General features: G+C 39.9%; 1 protein-coding gene across 1 annotated transcript; it reads right to left on the bottom strand.

The window, feature by feature from the left end:
• Positions 1-4,097: 4,097 nt before the first annotated feature.
• Positions 4,098-18,102, bottom strand: LOC140139458 (flotillin-1-like). Its single transcript, XM_072161206.1, has 6 exons — positions 18,054-18,102; positions 14,878-15,044; positions 14,323-14,466; positions 8,110-8,229; positions 7,587-7,682; positions 4,098-4,423 (listed from the first exon to the last, which is right to left on the bottom strand). Exons 1-5 carry the CDS (start codon positions 18,100-18,102, stop codon positions 7,593-7,595), a joined length of 570 nt encoding a protein of 189 aa, XP_072017307.1. The 3' UTR covers positions 4,098-4,423; positions 7,587-7,592.
• Between the last annotated feature and the right edge of the window lie 1,126 nt (positions 18,103-19,228).

The following is a 19,228-nucleotide window of genomic DNA, read 5'->3' as shown; positions in this document are numbered from 1 at the left end:
CGTGCAGTAAACTTAAGAAAATCTGGAGGTCAACTCTTACCAGGAGTTTCAAACTCCGAATCTTTGCTGCAACAGTGGAGTCGGTGCTGCTCTATAGCATGGACCATCACCCCTAAACTTGCAAAGAGTCTGGATGGCTGTTACACCCGCATGCTAAGAACGGTTGTGAATGTACATTGGAAGGAACATATGTCAAATGCAAACCTATATGGAGATATTCCCAAAATAAGCCACAAGATCAGGGAAAGAAGAACCCGGTTTGCTGGCCACTGTTCCAGAAGCGAGGAGCCCGCATCAAAAATGGTTCATTGGATACCCAAGCATGGGAGGCGGAAACCTGGAAGACCTGCTCTGACCTACATTGACATTCTGGAAGATGACACTGGACTGGAGGCAACAGACTTCAAGACAGCAATGGAGGACAGAAAGTTGTGGAAAGCCATCACAGTTCGAGGACACCACTCGAATTAAGCAAGTACAAAAAATATCCGTCAAGTGGTTTAGCTTTAATGCCCTTCGGAAGAGAGCGGTCTACAAGTGAGTGATAGTCACTAAAAGTTGCATTCGATTTACACAGGGAATTTTGCAGGCCATGACGTGCCCTACTTAATAAAACACCAAAGTGAGAATATTTCCAAATATCTAATAACTATATTTCCTAGAATTTCAGAGATTACAAACAATATTGGCCGGTTATTTTTCACACAGTGACGTTAATTAGGAAATGCCCTATACCTCTAACATACACTGTTTGTAGAGGTCACACCTCAATGGTGAGAGCACTGTGTATTGTGTATAGGAAAATGAACAGTAACTGCATTATAAGGTACATACTTAGAAACATAAAACTAGTAGAAAGCAGTTTCGATTTTCATTACCTAGCTGGGGGGTTTCCAACCCCCCAAGCTAGGTACTGTTTTGCTATCGGATCTTTCTGCTTCTTACCTAGCTGGGGGGTTTTCAACCCCCGAGCTAGGTACTGTTTTCCTATCCGATTCTTCTTTCTTTTTCTTCTTCTTCTGGCAACAAATTTCAAAATGCTTCTCCTCCTACATATTACACCCTACAATTACGTAACTTGCACATATGTATCGGCTATATCCAGTGCCCATAGGGTGCAAACAGAATTGGGATCAAAGGTCATTAAAGGGACATTTTTGGTATATAACCAAATACATTAAAAATGCTTCTTCTGCCACATATTACATAGCACAATGACGTCACTTACACATGTGCATCGGCTTTACCCAGTGCCCATCACTTGCACACAGAATTGGGGTCAAAGGTCATTAAGGGGTAAAATCTTACAATTGCATTATCTGGACATCTGTAAGGGGTATGGGGCTTAAACTCAGTGACAACAAATCTCATGACCAGGGGAACATTTTGCAGGGGTCAGGTCAAAGGTCATGCAGAGGTCAACGTATTTTCTGGACATCTGTAAGTGGTACAGGGTTCAAACTTGGTAACAACAAACTTAATGATCTGGGAAACAGTTTGGAACACTTTGCAGGGGTCAGGTCAAAGGTTATATGGGGGTCAAATTTTCTGGATATCTGTAAGGGGTATGGGGTTCACACTCAGTGACAACAAATCTCATGACCAGGGGAACATTTGCAGGAGTCAAGTAAAAGGTCATACAGAGGTCAACTCTTAGAAACATATTTTCTGGACATCTGTAAGAGGGTATGGGCTCAAACTCGATGATAACAAACTTGATGACCAGGGGAACATTTTTGCCACATATTGCTGGGGTCAGGTCAAAGGTCATCTGGGTCAAATCTTAAAATTGTATTTTCTGGACATCTGTAAGGAGTACGGGACTCAGACACAGTGACAACAAACCTCATGACTAGGGGAACAATTTTGGAACATTTTGTAGGGGTCAAATACCTCCACAACACCAACATGCCCAGCTAGGTTTGTGGTCTATGACCACCATTTGCCACTAGTTCTTCTTCTTTCTGGCAACAAAATGCTTCTCCTACATGTTACACCCTACAATTACGTAACTTGCACATATGTATCGGCTATATCCAGTGCCCATAGGTTGCAAACAGAATTGGGATCAAAGGTCATTAAAGGGGCATTTTTGGTATATAACCAAATACCTTCATGTTACACCCTACAATGACGTCACTTACACATGTGCATCGGCTTTACCCAGCGCCCATCACTTGCACACAGAATTGGGGTCAAAGGTCATTAAGGGGGTAAAATCTTGCAATTGCATTATCTGGACATCTGTAGGGGTATGGGGCTTAAACTCAGTGACAACAAATCTCATGACCAGGGGAACATTTTGCAGGCATCAGGTCAAAGGTCATGCAGAGGTCAAATTTTAGAAATGCATTTTCTGGACATCTGTAAGGGGTACGCGGTTCAAACTCGCTTACAACAAACTTAATGACCAAGGGAACATTTTGGAACATTTTGCCGGGGTCAGGTCATAGGTTATCTGGGGTCAAACCTTTTAATTTTATTTTCTGGACATCTGTAAGAAGTATGGGGCTCAAACTCAGTGACAACAAATCTCATGACCAGGGGAACATTTTGCAGGGGTCAGGTCAAAGGTCATGCAGAGGTCAAATTTTAGAAATTTATTTTCTGGACATCTGTAAGGGGTACGGGGCTTAATGCCAAGGGGAACATTTTGGAACACTTTGCAGGGGTCAGGTCAAAGGTCACCTGGGGCCAAATCTTAGAATTTCATTATCTGGACATCTGTAAGGAGTACGGGACTCAAACTCGGTGACAACAAACCTCATAACCAGGGGAACATTTTTGGAACATTTTGCAGGGGTCAGACACCTCCACAACACCAACACGCCCAGCTAGGTTTGTGGTCTATGACCACCATTTGCCACTAGTTTTAGTTTGTTATCTAATCGGGTGACCTCATGCAAAATCTGTTGGTTTGAAGTTACCTGATCAAAGTACCTAGGCCTAAACAAAAGAAATTTTTAAATTTCGCAGTGCAATATTCACGAGCAGAGATATTAAACAAGTCGATCTGCATTTCAAAAGCTTGGTTTAGATGGTCAAATAATCCTATAGGATTATTTCAATGTGAAAAAAAATATATATATTATTAGACCATCAAAATATTTCCTCCCGAGATTAAACACTTCCTAAAGTTGAATTTATTACTCCATTGCTGAGAGCCCCCATGGCACAGGGGAAATTGCCCAAAGTGGTCAAAAATATTGTCAAAATTGTATAAAGTTACCCAAAGTTTCACAAACTTGCTTGATATAAAGTGCTTTAAAGTTTCTCAAAATCGCGTAAGTCATTCAATGTTTGTTCATGAAATTGCTTAACATTTTTTCAAAATTTCGTTGCGGAATAATAATAATACTCAAAATTTCTTCACCCTCGGCACAAGCTAGGTGAAGTGGCCGCGGATTTCACAAAATTTTCCAAAATTTTCCAATGCAGCTCAATGCTCAATATTGCGCAGCTTTGGGGAACTTTACGTAACCTTATAAAATGTGGCAAAATTTCAGGCGTTTTTGGGCCTGTGACATGTGGCCGGCCTTTGGTATTTGACCACACAATGTTAATGTTAATCACTCGCATCTGTAAGATTAGTATCTTTAAAAAGAGCGACATTCTATGATTGTAGACATACACATGTGATAAGGTGCAACCTGCTTGTAGTGCTGGGTGACCTATTCAAAAATTGTATTCATCTATTGCTACGGTATTTAATCCGATTATTACATAACTTTGACGGCGAATAGGCATGAGTGCGCCGGCCTGTAGTACAACCGGTAGTTTAAGACAACACAACGATGGTCATGTAAAAGTCTTCCACCCGGGCCATCATCTACAAAATACTAGTACATCCGATCAAATCCGGGGATCAAATAAGCATTCCCTGGGTTCAGGTTAACTTAAGTGTTGAACCAGGAGGGTGAAAGTGCATAGGAACAATGCCGGGAATTACGTCACGCTATTGTTCGACTAAGGCTACATCATTTTTAACGCATGCGTGTTCGTCAATACAGCTTTAGTCTCCTCCACCTTCGCAACACGGTACGTGGAGTGAATGGAATCACACTGACGGCGGAGAAGAATACTAGCTGGTCAGACAATTTAATTCTATCAAGCATATAATACCTGAACAATCACCGTCATTTGATCGATTTATTACAGAATATATTGTATACACAAAATATAATTTTAAAATTGTAAACCTGTTAACTTATATATTTGTGTACTAAAGTGTAAGGACACGTGAATAAAATCATGTAGAAGACAAAATGGCCGCTAATCCGCCTATTGTCTAGACCTAGGCTACATCTTCCGGTTTGGTTATGTAACCTAGGATGCTTATCCCTTCGTATCGATCCCTGGTTGAACATAAGAACCAAAAAATACGTCTTGCACATCGAGAGTCACATTCATTTTAACAGACATCCTGTGCATGGAAATACAAAAGAAAACAATGCAAGTGTTAATCATGATAGGTTGCCATTTTAAATTTTGAGTGCGATTATAGAAAATCACAAAAAATATCTAACACAACAGATAGCTACAGATTGCGAGAAGCGCTAGAGTAGAAACCTCTAATCGTTAAATCTAACCCAAACACTAAACGAAGTTGGAGTAGCTGGCGTTTTTGTCGGCTGTCGGGGCTTTCGGAGCTTTTCGGACATATATCTCACTCAGAAGTTGCATCGTACTTCCATTTTGTCGAACGTATCGCAAGGCCATTACGTTTCTCCCATGGAGCGCATTTTTGTGACATCAGGGGACGGTCCTTCGGCCACTACTCTTTTTATCATTTATCAATGATATTCCATCTGGGATTTCATCTAAGCTCCGTCTCTTCGCAGATGATTGCCCTTTATATAGACATGACTGTGTCCAGCCTTGGCGATTGTGATCTACTTCAACAAGACTTAAACGTCCGGACCAGTGGATACCACCTGGGAGGAAACCAGCTCTCATCAGTCAATGAGTATCCTTACCTGGGCCTCACATTAACCCCAAACACTTCCTGTCAAGCGCATATCAAATCAAATCAAATCTTGACAACAATATCCTAAAGAACTATAGGCCAGTGGCCAACATGAAATTCATGTGTAAGGTTATTGAAAAGGCTGCGTCATGTCAAGTAGTCACACATGTTGACAACTACAACCTGGGTGAAGTGAACCAATCCTCCTATAAGAGGTCTCACAGTACTGAAACCGCCCTGTTAAAGGTAAAAAACGACATCCTCCAGTACGTGGACCATGGTAAAGTTGTCTTCCTGGTGCTGCTTGACATGTCAGCAGCCTTTGACACGGTGGATCACCATATCCTGTTGAATAGACTCAAATCAGATTTCAATATCGATGGCACAGTCCATTCCTGGTATAGGTCATATTTTAATCAACGTAACGTCAGAGTGGTAATTAACAACGACATGTCTAGTGAGCATACGCTCACTTACTCATTACCCCAGGGTTCCATCATTGGCCCTCAGTGTTTCATCATGTATACCGTTCCCGTTGGTGAAATCATTCGTCGTTACAACATATGCTTTCATTGTTATGCTGACGATATACAGCTTTATGCTGCCTTTGAACCCAAAGTCAGTGGTGACCGTGAGCGTGTGCTCAATAACATGTCTGCTTGTATTTCTGATATTAACTCTTGGATGGTTAATAACAAGCTGCAGCTCAATCAGGACAAAACGGAATTTTTCATCATTGCCACCAATAGAGCTCTCAATAAGCTTCCCGTCATTGAGCTGAGCTTGGGTAACCACTCAATCAAACCATCTGCCAATGTTAAGAACTTAGGTGTTGTTTTTGATGGAGCTCTTAATATGTCTTCTCATATTAGCAATCTTTGTAAACCTCAACTTTCACATCCGTAACTTATGGCGGATACGACGGTTTCTCAGTCAGGACGCGTGTCATCATGCCGTCAGAGCACTTGTCTTGTCTCGCATAGACTATGCCAACTCCCTCATGTATGGTGCCCGTGAAATGGACCTAAAACGGCTGCAGCGTCTCCAAAATAAGGCAGCCAGGCTGATCTTCGCATGTGGACGAGACAGGTGCTCTGCCGATTTGTTGAATACCCTCCATTGGCTCCCGGTGAAAGAAAGAATTAATTTCAAAATCATGTTGCACATATACAACTGCATATCAGGTACTGCTCCGGCATATCTACAAGATCTTGTCACGTTTTATAATCATCCTGATTCATCTAGAAGCAGTCGCAGGCTTCGCTCATCATCTGACAAAACAAGGCTCTATACAGTTCGCTCCAGTAAAAGAGCCGGGGATTGCTGTTTCACCGTTTTCGGGCCCCAGCACTGGAACAAGCTCCCTGTTTATGTCAGAGAAGCGGAATCTGTGGCTGCTTTTAAACGTCTTCTGAAGACGTATCTTTTTCCAAATCAGTAATTTATTGTTGTTGTTTTTATATTGTTTTTTTTCTTGTGTATTTTGTGTTGGAGCAAAAGCGCTGTGTTATCTGTAGAGCGCTATAGAAATGTCCTGTAATAATAATAAATAATAATAATATTTTGAACGCCACCAAAAAGGTAAATAAGATCTTAGGCCTGCTCAGACGCAACCTCAGAGGCTGTCCACAAAAACTCCGGCAGCAAGCCTACATCTCTCTCGTCCGCCCTCATCTCTAGCACACCAGCACAGTATGGAATCCTCACACCAAAAAAGACACCGACAGACTTGAAATGGTTCAACGCCGTGCTGCAAGATTCGTCCTTTCAAGATACCACCATCGGGATAGTGTGTCATCTATGCTCCATGAACTGCAGTGAGATTCCCTTGAAAACCGGCACAAAACAGCATGCCTTATTCTGATGTTTAAAATCGTCTCAAAGTCTGTGGTCATCAATGCAGATCGTATCCTTATCCAGATGACATCTTCAAACACCATGTACTACCACCCTAACAAATTCCAGATCATTCCTGCTCGTATTCAACTCTACCAGTACTCCTTCTTCCCTAGAACAATCACCTGGTGGAATGCCCTCCCCGCTTCATTCCTGACCTTTCCGTCAGTAGAGGCCTTCCGAGGAGCTGTCTCAAGTGCCATGTACAGGCACATTCACTTTTACTCGCACGACGACTGTCATCTTGTAAATAAAGCACCTAGCACATTGGACTTTGCACCGTGCATGAGCATGACCAGTTTCCTTGACACTACATCCTTACTTATGGATCCTGTCGAGTATCGTCGTAGAAGTAGAAGTGCATTTGTTTTGAAAGCAATGCGTTGTCACAATACGTAATATCCCCAATGGGAAAGTGACAACTTTATCAAGCCCAGCATCAGTCATAGTGATGAAATTGTTGCTGATGCTCTGTGGGTATTGATGGCCTAAAATTACAGTAAAGCTGTTCCAATCAATATCTGGTAAGTTAATGTCACCACCCACCCACAATTTCTTGTGTTGATTAACAATATGTTACGTATGGTGTTACAACTTGAAGGCAGTTCATGTATTCATGGATGTCGCTTGTCTTTGGCAGGCGATAAGCGGCACCGACTACACCCATTCAAAAGTGTTGTATGATCAATGCATCATACTTTGTGATAGGCTACAAACCCTTTACCTTGATTCATGAATCTCTATCAAAATCTGTCTCTTCCATTGTGGCATCTCTCTTGACCTCCGCAGATCGTGACATACCAAGAGCTTTCAAGTAACCCTGCAATACAATTTTATATAGGCTATATAATACGCTATTTCACTTTTCCTTACGTGTACCAAAATGACATTAGCAAATGCAGTTACCATGGTTACACCCGATTCCGATAGATTCCACGATTCACCCAATCATTCGGTGCTCATAGAAAACAGCACATTCTTTTTGAAGTAATGCGATGCTTAATATTCAACGCTATTATGTTGTTAATATTGAAAGCAATGCATTGCCAAAATCTCAATTCCTACAGATTATTTATCTTCACCTGCATGTTGACTTAACGCGTTGCTTATTGACAGCAACACGTTGTCGCAACGCGTAATGGCCATGATGGCTTCCCATTCCATCATTATTTGTCTTCATTCAGGGAAATATTTTTGGACCACAACTCTTTTTCTAACCCAAACTGATGAAAGTATCATCCACATACCTGGTCATCCCTGATGTCTGTGATTGTATAACTGACCATACTGATGCCCATGTTGACCAAATCAGATGACGCCAACTCAAACACATTCATACAAAACTTTTTGCGATTGAAGTAGATCTCCTATTTAAGCAAACATAAAACCTTATTGATCAATTCAGTTTATGAAATCACAATCTTTGATCATAGAATACCCAGTGATTATAGTCCGGAGGCCAAAACTCTGAATTAGGGGTTCATTCATAGGATTGAGGGCATGATCGCTGTTTATGCCCGAGGCGTGAGCCGAAGGCATAAATCAACGATCATGCCCAAAATCCTATAAATGAACCCCGTTCATACATACCAAACATTCTGAACATTGTTAGCAATTCAAAACAAATGAAAATAATAAGGGTTTACACGTTTAAATAACATTTCCATACCGTTTTCCTTCTAAAAATGAGTAGGCCTACTTACAGGCAGCTCGGCTCATAAGGTCAACGGCCGGGAGTCAACGCGTTTATCTTTTGCGCTCCGCGTCAGATGGGCGCGGTGACATGCGCGTGTACGCAACACTAGCAAATCGTTGATCACGTTAATCGGGTTCCAACGCTGCGTGACGCAGCTTGTTTATGCCCTGCGTACTGGTCATAAACGGAATTTATGACCAGCAAAAAAGGGCCCAAATCCAATCAGAAACGTCCTTATATCGTGAGTATGTATGAACATTATTTTGTTGTTGTTCAGCTTGATCATGCACGTCGGTCGTTACTTACAATTTTGAATGATTTGTGAGTGTGCACTTTGATTTTCACTATACTGCATACTACCCCAGACAAACAAGAACTACTATCTTTAAAGGGCATATCAATTGCAAAAACCATCGTTGCAATTTTTTTATTCGTATTTCTCCTGAAAAAAGGCAAATAATTGTGTTGGTAAAATGCTGGCTCGTACAGCGCTTTTCAGCGTTCGAAGCGAAATTGATTTCCAATGCTGCAGACTGATGACATGAAGATGTTCATTGATGTGTGCCTAATGCGCGACCTTGTACACTAGAAAATGGGAAGGGACAACAAAAGATTAGTCCGGGCCATAGAAATTGGTTATTTGCATAATAAATACAATATTGATATGTTATGCTCGAATTCAAGCTCGTACGGTGAAATTGATCTGAAGTTGTTGTTTTTTTCTCATCAAGTTGATATACATATGGTCGAATCCAACGAAAAGTGTACACGGCATGTTCAGGGCCATAACTTAAAAGTATTAATCAATTGGCATTCGTTTTTGTATTGTGTTTATTCGCCTTGATCATACGCTTCGCGCCATATATAATAAGACACCCTTCTGTGAAAAACTTAGACACAGAGACCCCAAAACATGCTATTTTTACTCATTTTTTCAAAATATTTCTTACAGTATTTTTAAAAACATCTAAATCAGTTATGAAAAGAAGTCATTGGATTGAATCTAAATTGATTTCCTGAAAGGTGTGTAATCAAAGATTGCCTGTTCAATTTTTCACATATTTGTACATAATTATGAATTTTTGTGATAATTTTTTGAGTGGTATTTTTTACATTACCTACGAATACAATTTTTCATAGCACTAGATATATCTTTAAAAAAATGGAAATAACTAATAAATGCGCAATTGATACAAGCTTTGATATGTCCAATACTGAAATGCATTGCATTCGGACATCTTATGGTTTTAGGGGTCCACTCCTAAGCTGGATCTCTTCCTTCATTACCAACCGTAAGCAGAGGGTTATTTTCCGTGGTCAAATGTCCAATTTTGTTTCTGTCCTCTCAGGTGTGCCCCAAGGGTCAGTGTTGGGGCCACTGCTTTTTAATATTTATGTCAATGACCTCCATCTTCACCTCTGCTCCAAGATTTTTCAATACGCTGATGATACCTTTTTATTTCGCACAATTACCAATGATTCTGATATTGAAATTCTTCAGAATGATCTTACTACGCTTCACTGGTGGTCAGAGAATAATGCTCTCCAACTAAATCCCCAAAAGTGTCAGGTTATGTGCATTACCCGTCGTAAAAATAAGCCTTCTCCAATTTATCTTGTGTCTAATACTAAGCTTTCTCAAGCGAACAGTCTTCGTCTTCTTGGGGTTCAGATTTCTTCTGACCTCACATGGAATGTACATGTATCTTATGTAACCAAAAAGTGCAATAGATTGTTAGGTTTTCTTAGAACTGTGGTTGGAAATCAAAAACAAAATATTCTCCTTACACTGTATCGTTCCCTTGTTTTACCTATTATTGATTTCTGTTCCCCAGTTTGGTTTGTTTATCGCAAAAATCACATTAGCACCCTGGAAACTATTCAACGTCGTGCCACCAGGTTCATATTGGGTCAACGGCGGGGGGATCAATCATATGGGGAGCGTCTCAAACAACTCAACATCATGGATCTTAACAACAGAAGGAAATATTTGTCTATATGTTTTGCCTGTACTTGTATATTAAATTGTAACACTTTTGGTTTCAGCAATTGGTCTGTAAACACACGTCACTCACCCAAAACGGACAGTTTCAAATTTACCATTGCTGTAAATTTCCCTCGCCTGTGGGCTGGTTTGCCAAATTCTGTAAAGGATCATTTTATCTTTTACATGGGCACAAAGTCTTTTAAAAAACATTTGAAAACTTATTTAGTAAATAATAGTACTGAAGAGCAGGACTCTTAAATTTTGTTGTCTCGGTTTTCTGCTCAGTGACCTACTTTATCCGTCTTCATGGCCCGTGTTGGTCTGGTGGGTGGGAGTGGGGTGTTGCTGGGTGGGTTGGTTGGGTTCAGGTGGGTCGGGGAGGAGGGGGGGTAAATCCATGTGTCTGATAGGTAGGGGTCACTGAGCAGATTTCCATCTTGTAATAATGTGTACATCCATATCGGGAGGGTGGGCTTGTCGGCTGCTGCATGTGTCTCTTTTCATTTGTTGGCCTTGGGTGGATGCCGGACTCGTCCCGGGTCCCGGTCGCTTGGGGTCGTCACCGGGTTGCCTGGTTTGGGAATGTTTTCTGTATTCCTTCATGTAGGCAATGTGGCTTGGGGATGATTTGGAGTGGCCTCCACGTGGCATGGGTCTGGTTTTAGTTCCTGGCTGGTAGGTGGGGGGAGGCGCATGTGGTGGCTGGCAGGTGCATCTTTGTGATGTGGATGTACACACAATGGGTTTAAACAGTCAGTGAGTGCAATAGTATATCTTTTTATGTAATTGCCCCAATGAGTTGGAGGAATCACACCTTTTGGTGACAGTGTCTTGATGCTTCTGACTCTTCCTGGCTAGCCCATTGGGTCTATTTTTACTTTTGTTTCCTTTTGTATGTATTGTGTAATTTTACTTTGCTTTTTGATGTATTTTTAGCCGAATTTGTAAAATAAAATAAATAAAATAAAATCTTTATTATTGTGTTTAGCTGCCAGAAATTCTAAATGGCACAAAGGTAGGTTTGGTAAAAAATATGCATTACCTCCGAATACATGTTAAAAGCTGTGTCATTTCCACAAAGTGAGAGAATAGTAAACAATAGTTAAGCAATAGGTGCAGGGTAATACACTCTTTATTTCTACCAAGTTTCAATAGCCTGCGTTCAAATATTTCTGAGATGTCAACAATAAAAGCAAGTATTCGTAGGTAAATTTCGGTAACCGAATGTTACCTACGAATACAATTTGACATCATGACAGTATTGTGAAACACCGCCATTCATGGCAATGCCCATATTGGTACATAACGAAGGCCTGTATGTTTGCTATCAAATCATATGTCAATGAAAGTTGCGAATTCACATACATGCCCAACATGCAAAAGTGAATACGGCTTAATTGTTGAAAAATATGTACTGAAATAGACGACGGTCTGCTCATTTGAAAGAAAAATCTGATTCAAAGAAGATTAGAAGGGGATAAATACTTGGATTTGTCAACTGTCATAGGTGCTTCATTTTAAATGTTTACCGACCTTCGGTTTCTGAGTAATTTGTGTCCAAATTGATTTATTCGAGGTAACTTTTGACGTTTTCGCTAAGGTTACCTACGAATACCATGGAAAAAACGACTGTACTCATTGTCTCATGATCTAGACAACACAGTGATGGACCCTGGTATAAAGCTAATTGTAGTTGCCCTCAAACGAAAGGCCACAAGACGTAACTGACTCCAAGATGGACTTCACAAGTCTGCAATAACGGTTTTAAGCAATTTGTGTGCAATTAAGCAAATTAAAGTCACTTTAGTGCCTTTGTTTCTTACTTCAATCCTCTTTCAACCGCTGTGAATCGACATTATTAATACATGATAGGGTCTAAAGTATCAATAAACGCACATAAAGAAAATAATACACTCAAAGTGCTTTATAAAAAGTTTTGATTGCGATATCCACCAAAAGTCAAATTCTTACCTACAAATACTGAAATGTTACTTACGAATACAGCATAATACATGACATGTGTAATGAAGTGTCCCTACCAATGGAAATTAATTGTCAAAAACTTTAAGCGGTACCCCAGGACACTATTATTACCCATTATACGGGTTCATTCAACAATTATTTATTATGTAAAATTGCTGATTAACTACTTGTATATCAAAATGAAGTGGTCAAAATCTTGCTAAAAGCATCAAAAAATTTTGATCTAAGGTAATAGCATTTTTTATTTGGACGTACCATCTGAAAGAGATCTAAAACTACCATTTTATTAATTCATTACCATAATAGCAAAATTTAAACCTCTAAACTCAATATAGATATTGTTAAATCGCTCATGTTACCTACGAATACCCGGATTTCTTCACCTTTTCATTGTATAAAGCGTTAGGTGTATGCGTATAATTCCTAATATTCTTGAAAACATATATCCTACTCGTTCTTATACAATGTGTAAATTGATTCATACTCATTTGATAAATAAAATACAGAAACTGACCTAAACTTCATTTTCAAAAATAAACTAGCATAAATTGACTAAGATCATATTGATCGCGTTATAAAAATAAAAACAAATATTTTCTGGTTGAGCTAGCATTTTCCTGACACCCTGTGGTCTACATTACACGAAAAAAGCGTTAATGGGAATATTCCATTTGTTTTAGGTTGATTAGTATTGCGATAGTGAAAGCATCCTAGTGGTATTCGTAGGTAACATTGGGTTTTGATATCACATTTACTATCACACGTCCTGGATTTATTTTTCAAGATTAGTAATGGCACTTTTGGTTCCTATAAGGCCAATATGTCATCAATCAATGGGCAAAAGGAAAAATTGTGGAGACAGTTTTATTTCGGACTTTAATTTTTGGCCCGTGGACACTTTTGGTTGGATTCGACCATATGAATATCACAATTTATTAATATATGTGATGCGATCAAGCAAAATCAGTCGGAACTCGGGAATATTAATTTTCAGTTTCTTATAGGACAGTAAAAAGCATTTGCAAAGCTGCATTTTGCAGAAAACCCCATTAAAATTGAACAACCAGTTCCAAAGATATGAGCTATTAAAGAGTTTCCAAAACAATAGGAAACAAAAGGAAATATTTCCTTTGCTTGGCTATATCTCAAAATCAATATTTCCGAGTTCCGACTGATTTTGCTTGATCGCATCACATATAATAAAGAAGCGGCCTGATTTTATCCACATGTGTAAAAACCATTACATTTGTAATATTTGATTCAGAGTTTTTTTACTGATAACATTCTGTGCATTGAGAGTGTTGACAGTCCATTCTCTCAAAGCTGGTAATATTCATATCATGACATCACTTTAGTTTCTAGGTCAAATCTGTCTCGTTCGAAGGAACTCATCACTTACAGTACTGTTGGTTTATGCGGAATATCAATTTTTTAACACGACTTATTTTCTCAAAAAAGTAGTCATTTTCATTGTCCTCATAATATTTGATTGCCAATGATATGATGTTATCCGAGGGAATACGTCGTACCGTCGTACCCGTATCCGGGGAGCCGGAACGGATCTAGCCTAAATCATTCGAGGCCTTGTATTGCGGCGCCTTTTTCAAGTTTTATCCGCAGCATGGTTGCGATGGTGCAGTGTAAATTTGTTTTAGGTGTGTACTTCGAAGTTGCAAGTCATTGAATATATTTAAATGGTTACGATCTATTATGTGTGCAGAGGCTTTGGCATGCATGTATTGCAGTGTAAATCTATCGATTTGGGATTCGTATACTATATATTACAACACTAACCTCAACAGTCATTTGGCCCATTATGGCCCTCTGATGGCCGTCCAATATTTCAGTGGCAATCTCTTCCACCTCCTTCTCTGGCTTTCCAAGAAATTGCTGACATGCTGCCAAGAGCATGTCCTCATTTCGGTCTTGGATCTTGACCTACAAATCAACGCACACATGCATGAGGTTTAAACCACGGTCGTCATTCAGAGTCTCCGTAATTCTGGCATGTTCTGCCTTTGGTTTTATGCGCCATCGCTGAGCGACGAGCGATATGTATTTGACCAAAGTATATAGCGCGTTTTTCCCAACGCAAGGTGACAAGAGGCAAAGTGACTTTCAAAAGGGGATTGGACGGAAATTATCAATCAAAAATGAGCAAACAATTGAGAAGTCTTACTGCGACCTTACTGCGGGCACCATCCCATGAGTGTGGGATAGCTTCCCTTACTGCCCATTGGCTCGCAACTGGTTGAATCGAAACGTTAAAGTTTTTTAGGATGTTTCGTTATTTTGCGGTATCGATCAGGCGACATAGGGCCTTGGTTGGTTCAAAGGTGATATCCTTACCTGTGCAACCCCTGTGCCTGATATAGGCACACCCTGTTGTGTGCACACGTGTTGTGTGTCGATTTTGAGAGTGAGTATACTGGTAGATAGACGTTGAACATGGTGGACGCCAGGCAAGACGAATTTACAGGTACCGGAAACTATATGTGGTTTGCTATAGCAGCATCCTGCAAAATAACAATGACGGTGTAAAAATATTTAACGTTTATGAGTACAACGAATGGTAAAAATGTTATCATGAGGTGGTTAAATGTTTACTGGTGAAAATATAGACTGTTCCTTATTCAATATAGCCTTTTGCATAATATTTGTATTGTCGTTATTCATTTAAATAAAAAACCAAAGCGCACCGATAGCGCTATAGGGCCAAATCAGACGTGGTGCCTAATGCCGGTTTCATATTTTCTGCCGCTTGCCGCTGAGCGGCTTGTCTGCAAGCGGAGCAGCATATCGCTGAGCGGCAGCGGCATGAATCTGAAAGCCACTGTTGCCGCTCCAAAATCGTATTTTGTTCTCATACGTCAGAGCAGTACCGCTCCGAGTTTACTTGAAATCAACTCTCAGTGGTGCTGCCGCGTGGACAAAGCGGTGGAGTGATCGATATATCGGCTTGCCGCTGGTCAGCGCTAGCATTTCTGGTGCGACTGCGCAGTGGAGCATAATCCTCGTCAAAGCGGCAAGCGGCAGGAAAGTATGAAACCAGCATTATACACACACATATGATCCGTTGACTTGGTCATTGCATTGTTAGAAATTGTTGCCCGTTATTTGTAAGTTGTTTGTTTCTTGGAGGGACGTGTTTGCTTATTGGGGTGTGTTTGTTTGTTACCGCGTGTTTGTTTGACAAAGTAAGACTAATGGGTGTGTACTAGATCAAACGTATAATAATAAATAAAATACTGATTTACAGCTGTATATTTATAAATACGTATTTATAAATATACACCGACAGTGACCCATAGGCACGACATAACAAGGCCAGCAAGCGTGACCAAATCCTCATGCTATTTCCCATTGAAAAGGATAAGAACTCAAAACGACATTTGCCGCAAAATAGACAATTCTGCTGCACAGTACATGTAGTCTCATGCTGTCTACCGCCTTTGCATTCAAATGTACAGGAAGACCACCCGCTATGTAGAAAGTCGCTTCGAGAGTAACTGTCTACAAGTTGTTGGCAGCGCGGAGGTGGTCACGTGCGTATACGTATTTATAAATATAGTCAAAGCAAACTGGTGTAATTAATTCACCTGGTCACCTTCATTCATCACGAAATGCGGCAGTGGATTATCGAAAAGAAAGCAATTAATTTGTCTGACTAAATTCATTTTGTGGCCTCAAAAACCAAATTGTTATTGATACCCTCAACAGGACGGACATGACTTGTGTAATTACCTAAATGTTAAGTAACAAAAGAAAAACAGTAAACCCACGGCGAGAGTCAGATATCCACAGACGTCAAATTATGTACACTATAATAGTGAGTGACTATTCACTTAATATTGCATTTATACACGTGTACAATGTTCATACCTATGTAGTAACCCAGCAAACACAAAACGTTTTCGACATCATTCGCAAAAGGTTATAAAAGGTTGTCAGAAAACGTTAAAATGTCGGGTTATATAAAGGGAATATTAAGAGTATAAAACGTTTTCATAACCTTAAAAAACATTTTTTGATAATCTACTGCTCAGCAAACAAAATGTTTTACAGAAAACGTTTAAATGTCGGGTTATATAAAGGGTATAAAAACGTTTTAATAACATTCCAAAAACATTCTTGAAAACTTGATACAAAACATTCTAAACAGAATGTTATTTTGGGGTTGAAAAATGTTTTGCGAAAATGTTTGCCCAAAATATTTTCAATAACGTTTTAAAAACGTTCGCATGACCTTTTTATAACCCGACATTTAAATGTTATTAAAAGGTTTTGAAAAAAAAACATTTTAAGAACATTTCTGTGTTTGCTGGCTTCAAATATTTTAACATAATGTTATTTAAGTATTGACACAATATTTGGCAAAAATGTTTGCAAAAATAGTTTACAATAACATTTTATGAAAACATTTAAAAATATTGTTGTAGTGTGTTTTCATATAAAACGTTTTAAAACGTTATCATGACCTTTATATAACCCGACATTTTAATGTTATTAAAACGTTTTTACCTAAACCAAAAGCCAAAATATAACTTATTTAAAACGTTTTTAAAATGTTTGTGTGTTTGCTGGGAACCGATGCAGGCTCAGTTTCATTTGGCAAAACAGGATATAGGCCCTAGTATTTGTAAACCAAAAACTCTAGTGCTGTATATAATCTGCAATCAGTAGTCACGTCAAAATTGCTATCTCAAACTGCGTCATCATCCCTGATTCATTGCAGTATTTATTACCAATATTCACTCTGATGTGGCACACAGTGTCATCGCCCCGATATCTTCATGGAAGGAATCGCCATGACGGTAGGTTGAATCCACAGCCACGCATGGCCATTTTGTTCCGACCTGTTTGAGACGCATAATGGGATGAGGGACATCCGACTAAGGCTATTGACAATAGCCTGGTGACTGACCTCTGTAGATGTCAGTGACTATGGTATACGTCATGACGTCATCTGCTTTTAGACTGCCTCCACCAGTGACCTACGCTGCGCTATCATCCGTGTATCTTCCGTGACCCAAGTATTTACGAATGAGGGCAGTTGTCTTTTTTTTTTTTCGGCACATATAAAATCAGAATTTTTGTCAGTTTTTGAGTTCAAGACGCACAGTTCTTTCTCACTACGCAAGCTGGCGACTATCATATCCTTTCAACACATATCATTCAAGTGCAAGCATCGAAATCGGCTTCTTTACAATAAAAAAATTACGGGAGATATTCATCATTTTCTACCCCGGTATCCAAAGATTTATCGTCTGAATATCAAATCGTGCATAGCACATTCACGTGTATCGATCCCGGGTATTGATTTTAGTGTCTCTGCTGTACAATGTAATTATTAACCAGGCGATGTCGGTGTGTGGCAGTGCGCATTTCATTGGGTACAGCATCATATCGCTAGCGTTCGCTCAAAGCGCTTAAAGTACGCCACATATATGCGTAGTGAGCAAAACAGCTGCTTCAACGCGTTGACGTCACTGCCACATTAGGGTGAAATCCTACCCGATACCTACCCGAGACTAGCATGACCTCATTTGGACCACAAACCTCAAAGAAAACCATTGCCAGGTATTGAATAATCGCTTACAGTCACGTAAAATATGATTACAAAACCAAAATCTGCAACTATGGCTTCCCCGAGCTGTAGTCTCCACAGCAGCCAGTTTGGTTCCGCTCCCTCCACACAAACAGTCTGCCAATGATCACGAACTGGTCCTTTTTGATTCGCTAACGGTTTTCTGCCGACGTCATCCAGCTTGACGTCAAACAAAGCTTTCAATTGGTCGATCGGCTGGACGGCTACTTAATTATTCATGAGCAATTTTGACCTGCCATCTCGCCAGCTGAGTGAGGTCAATCAAGTTCCCGTATGTACAGCTCTACGGCTACTTTCGTGTAGCCAATCAGAAACGGCGTTATAAGTGGCAATTGGCAGACTGTTTGTGTGGAGGGAGCGTAACCAAACTGGCTGCGGAGGAGACTACCCCGAGCTGCTGCTCACAGTCCAAAGTTCATTAGTTTGATAATACTAATTATTTATGGGTTAATAAATCGTCATTTGCATCACATACTGTCGTATCTCAAAGGAGACCCAGCAAACACAAAAAGTTTTCAACATCATTCGCAAAGGTTAGAAAACATGGAAAAGGTTACCAGAAAACGTTTAAATGTCGGGTTATATAAAAGATACAACTTTACAAGTCCCTCATCAGACCACATTTAGACTACAGTATACAAGCCTGGCGACCATACCAACAGAAAGATATCAAGCTGCTTGAAGGTGTACAGAGAAGAGCGACAAAGATAATACCAGAATTGAAATTCAAACCATATCACGAAAGACTAAAGGAACTGAATCTTATGACACTAGAAGATAGAAGGAGGAGAGCAGACTTGATCCAAACGTACAGAATATTCACAGGGATTGACAACATAAAACCGACAGACATGTTCCAACTAGCAGAATACCAAGGTACAAGAGGCCACCCAATGAAACTTCAAAAACAACACATAAGAGTAGATACAAGACGCTACTTTTACAGCCAACGAGTTATAACAGACTGGAATAGGCTACCCAATTCTACAGTGTTAATAGCTCCAACCATCAACGACTTCAAAAGCAAACTCCAAACCTTTTTGGGTTACTAAGGGCGAAAAGCCCACTCACCCAAGCCACATTATGACCCTC

This window comes from Amphiura filiformis, chromosome 18, assembly GCF_039555335.1.
Source record: "Amphiura filiformis chromosome 18, Afil_fr2py, whole genome shotgun sequence".
Classification (NCBI taxonomy): domain Eukaryota; kingdom Metazoa; phylum Echinodermata; class Ophiuroidea; order Amphilepidida; family Amphiuridae; genus Amphiura; species Amphiura filiformis.
This window is presented reverse-complemented; position numbering and strand designations above follow the sequence as displayed.

Coding starts and splice junctions, on each gene's coding strand:
- LOC140139458 (XM_072161206.1), bottom strand. CDS start 18,102: ATGGTTTTCTTTGAGGTTTGTGGTCCAAATGAGGTCATGCTAGTCTCG. Junction 14,467..14,877: donor CAGGCACAGGGGTTGCACAG/GTAAGGATATCA, acceptor GTTGATTTGTAG/GTCAAGATCCAAGACCGAAA. Junction 7,683..8,109: donor CAGACATCAGGGATGACCAG/GTATGTGGATGA, acceptor ATTGTATTGCAG/GGTTACTTGAAAGCTCTTGG.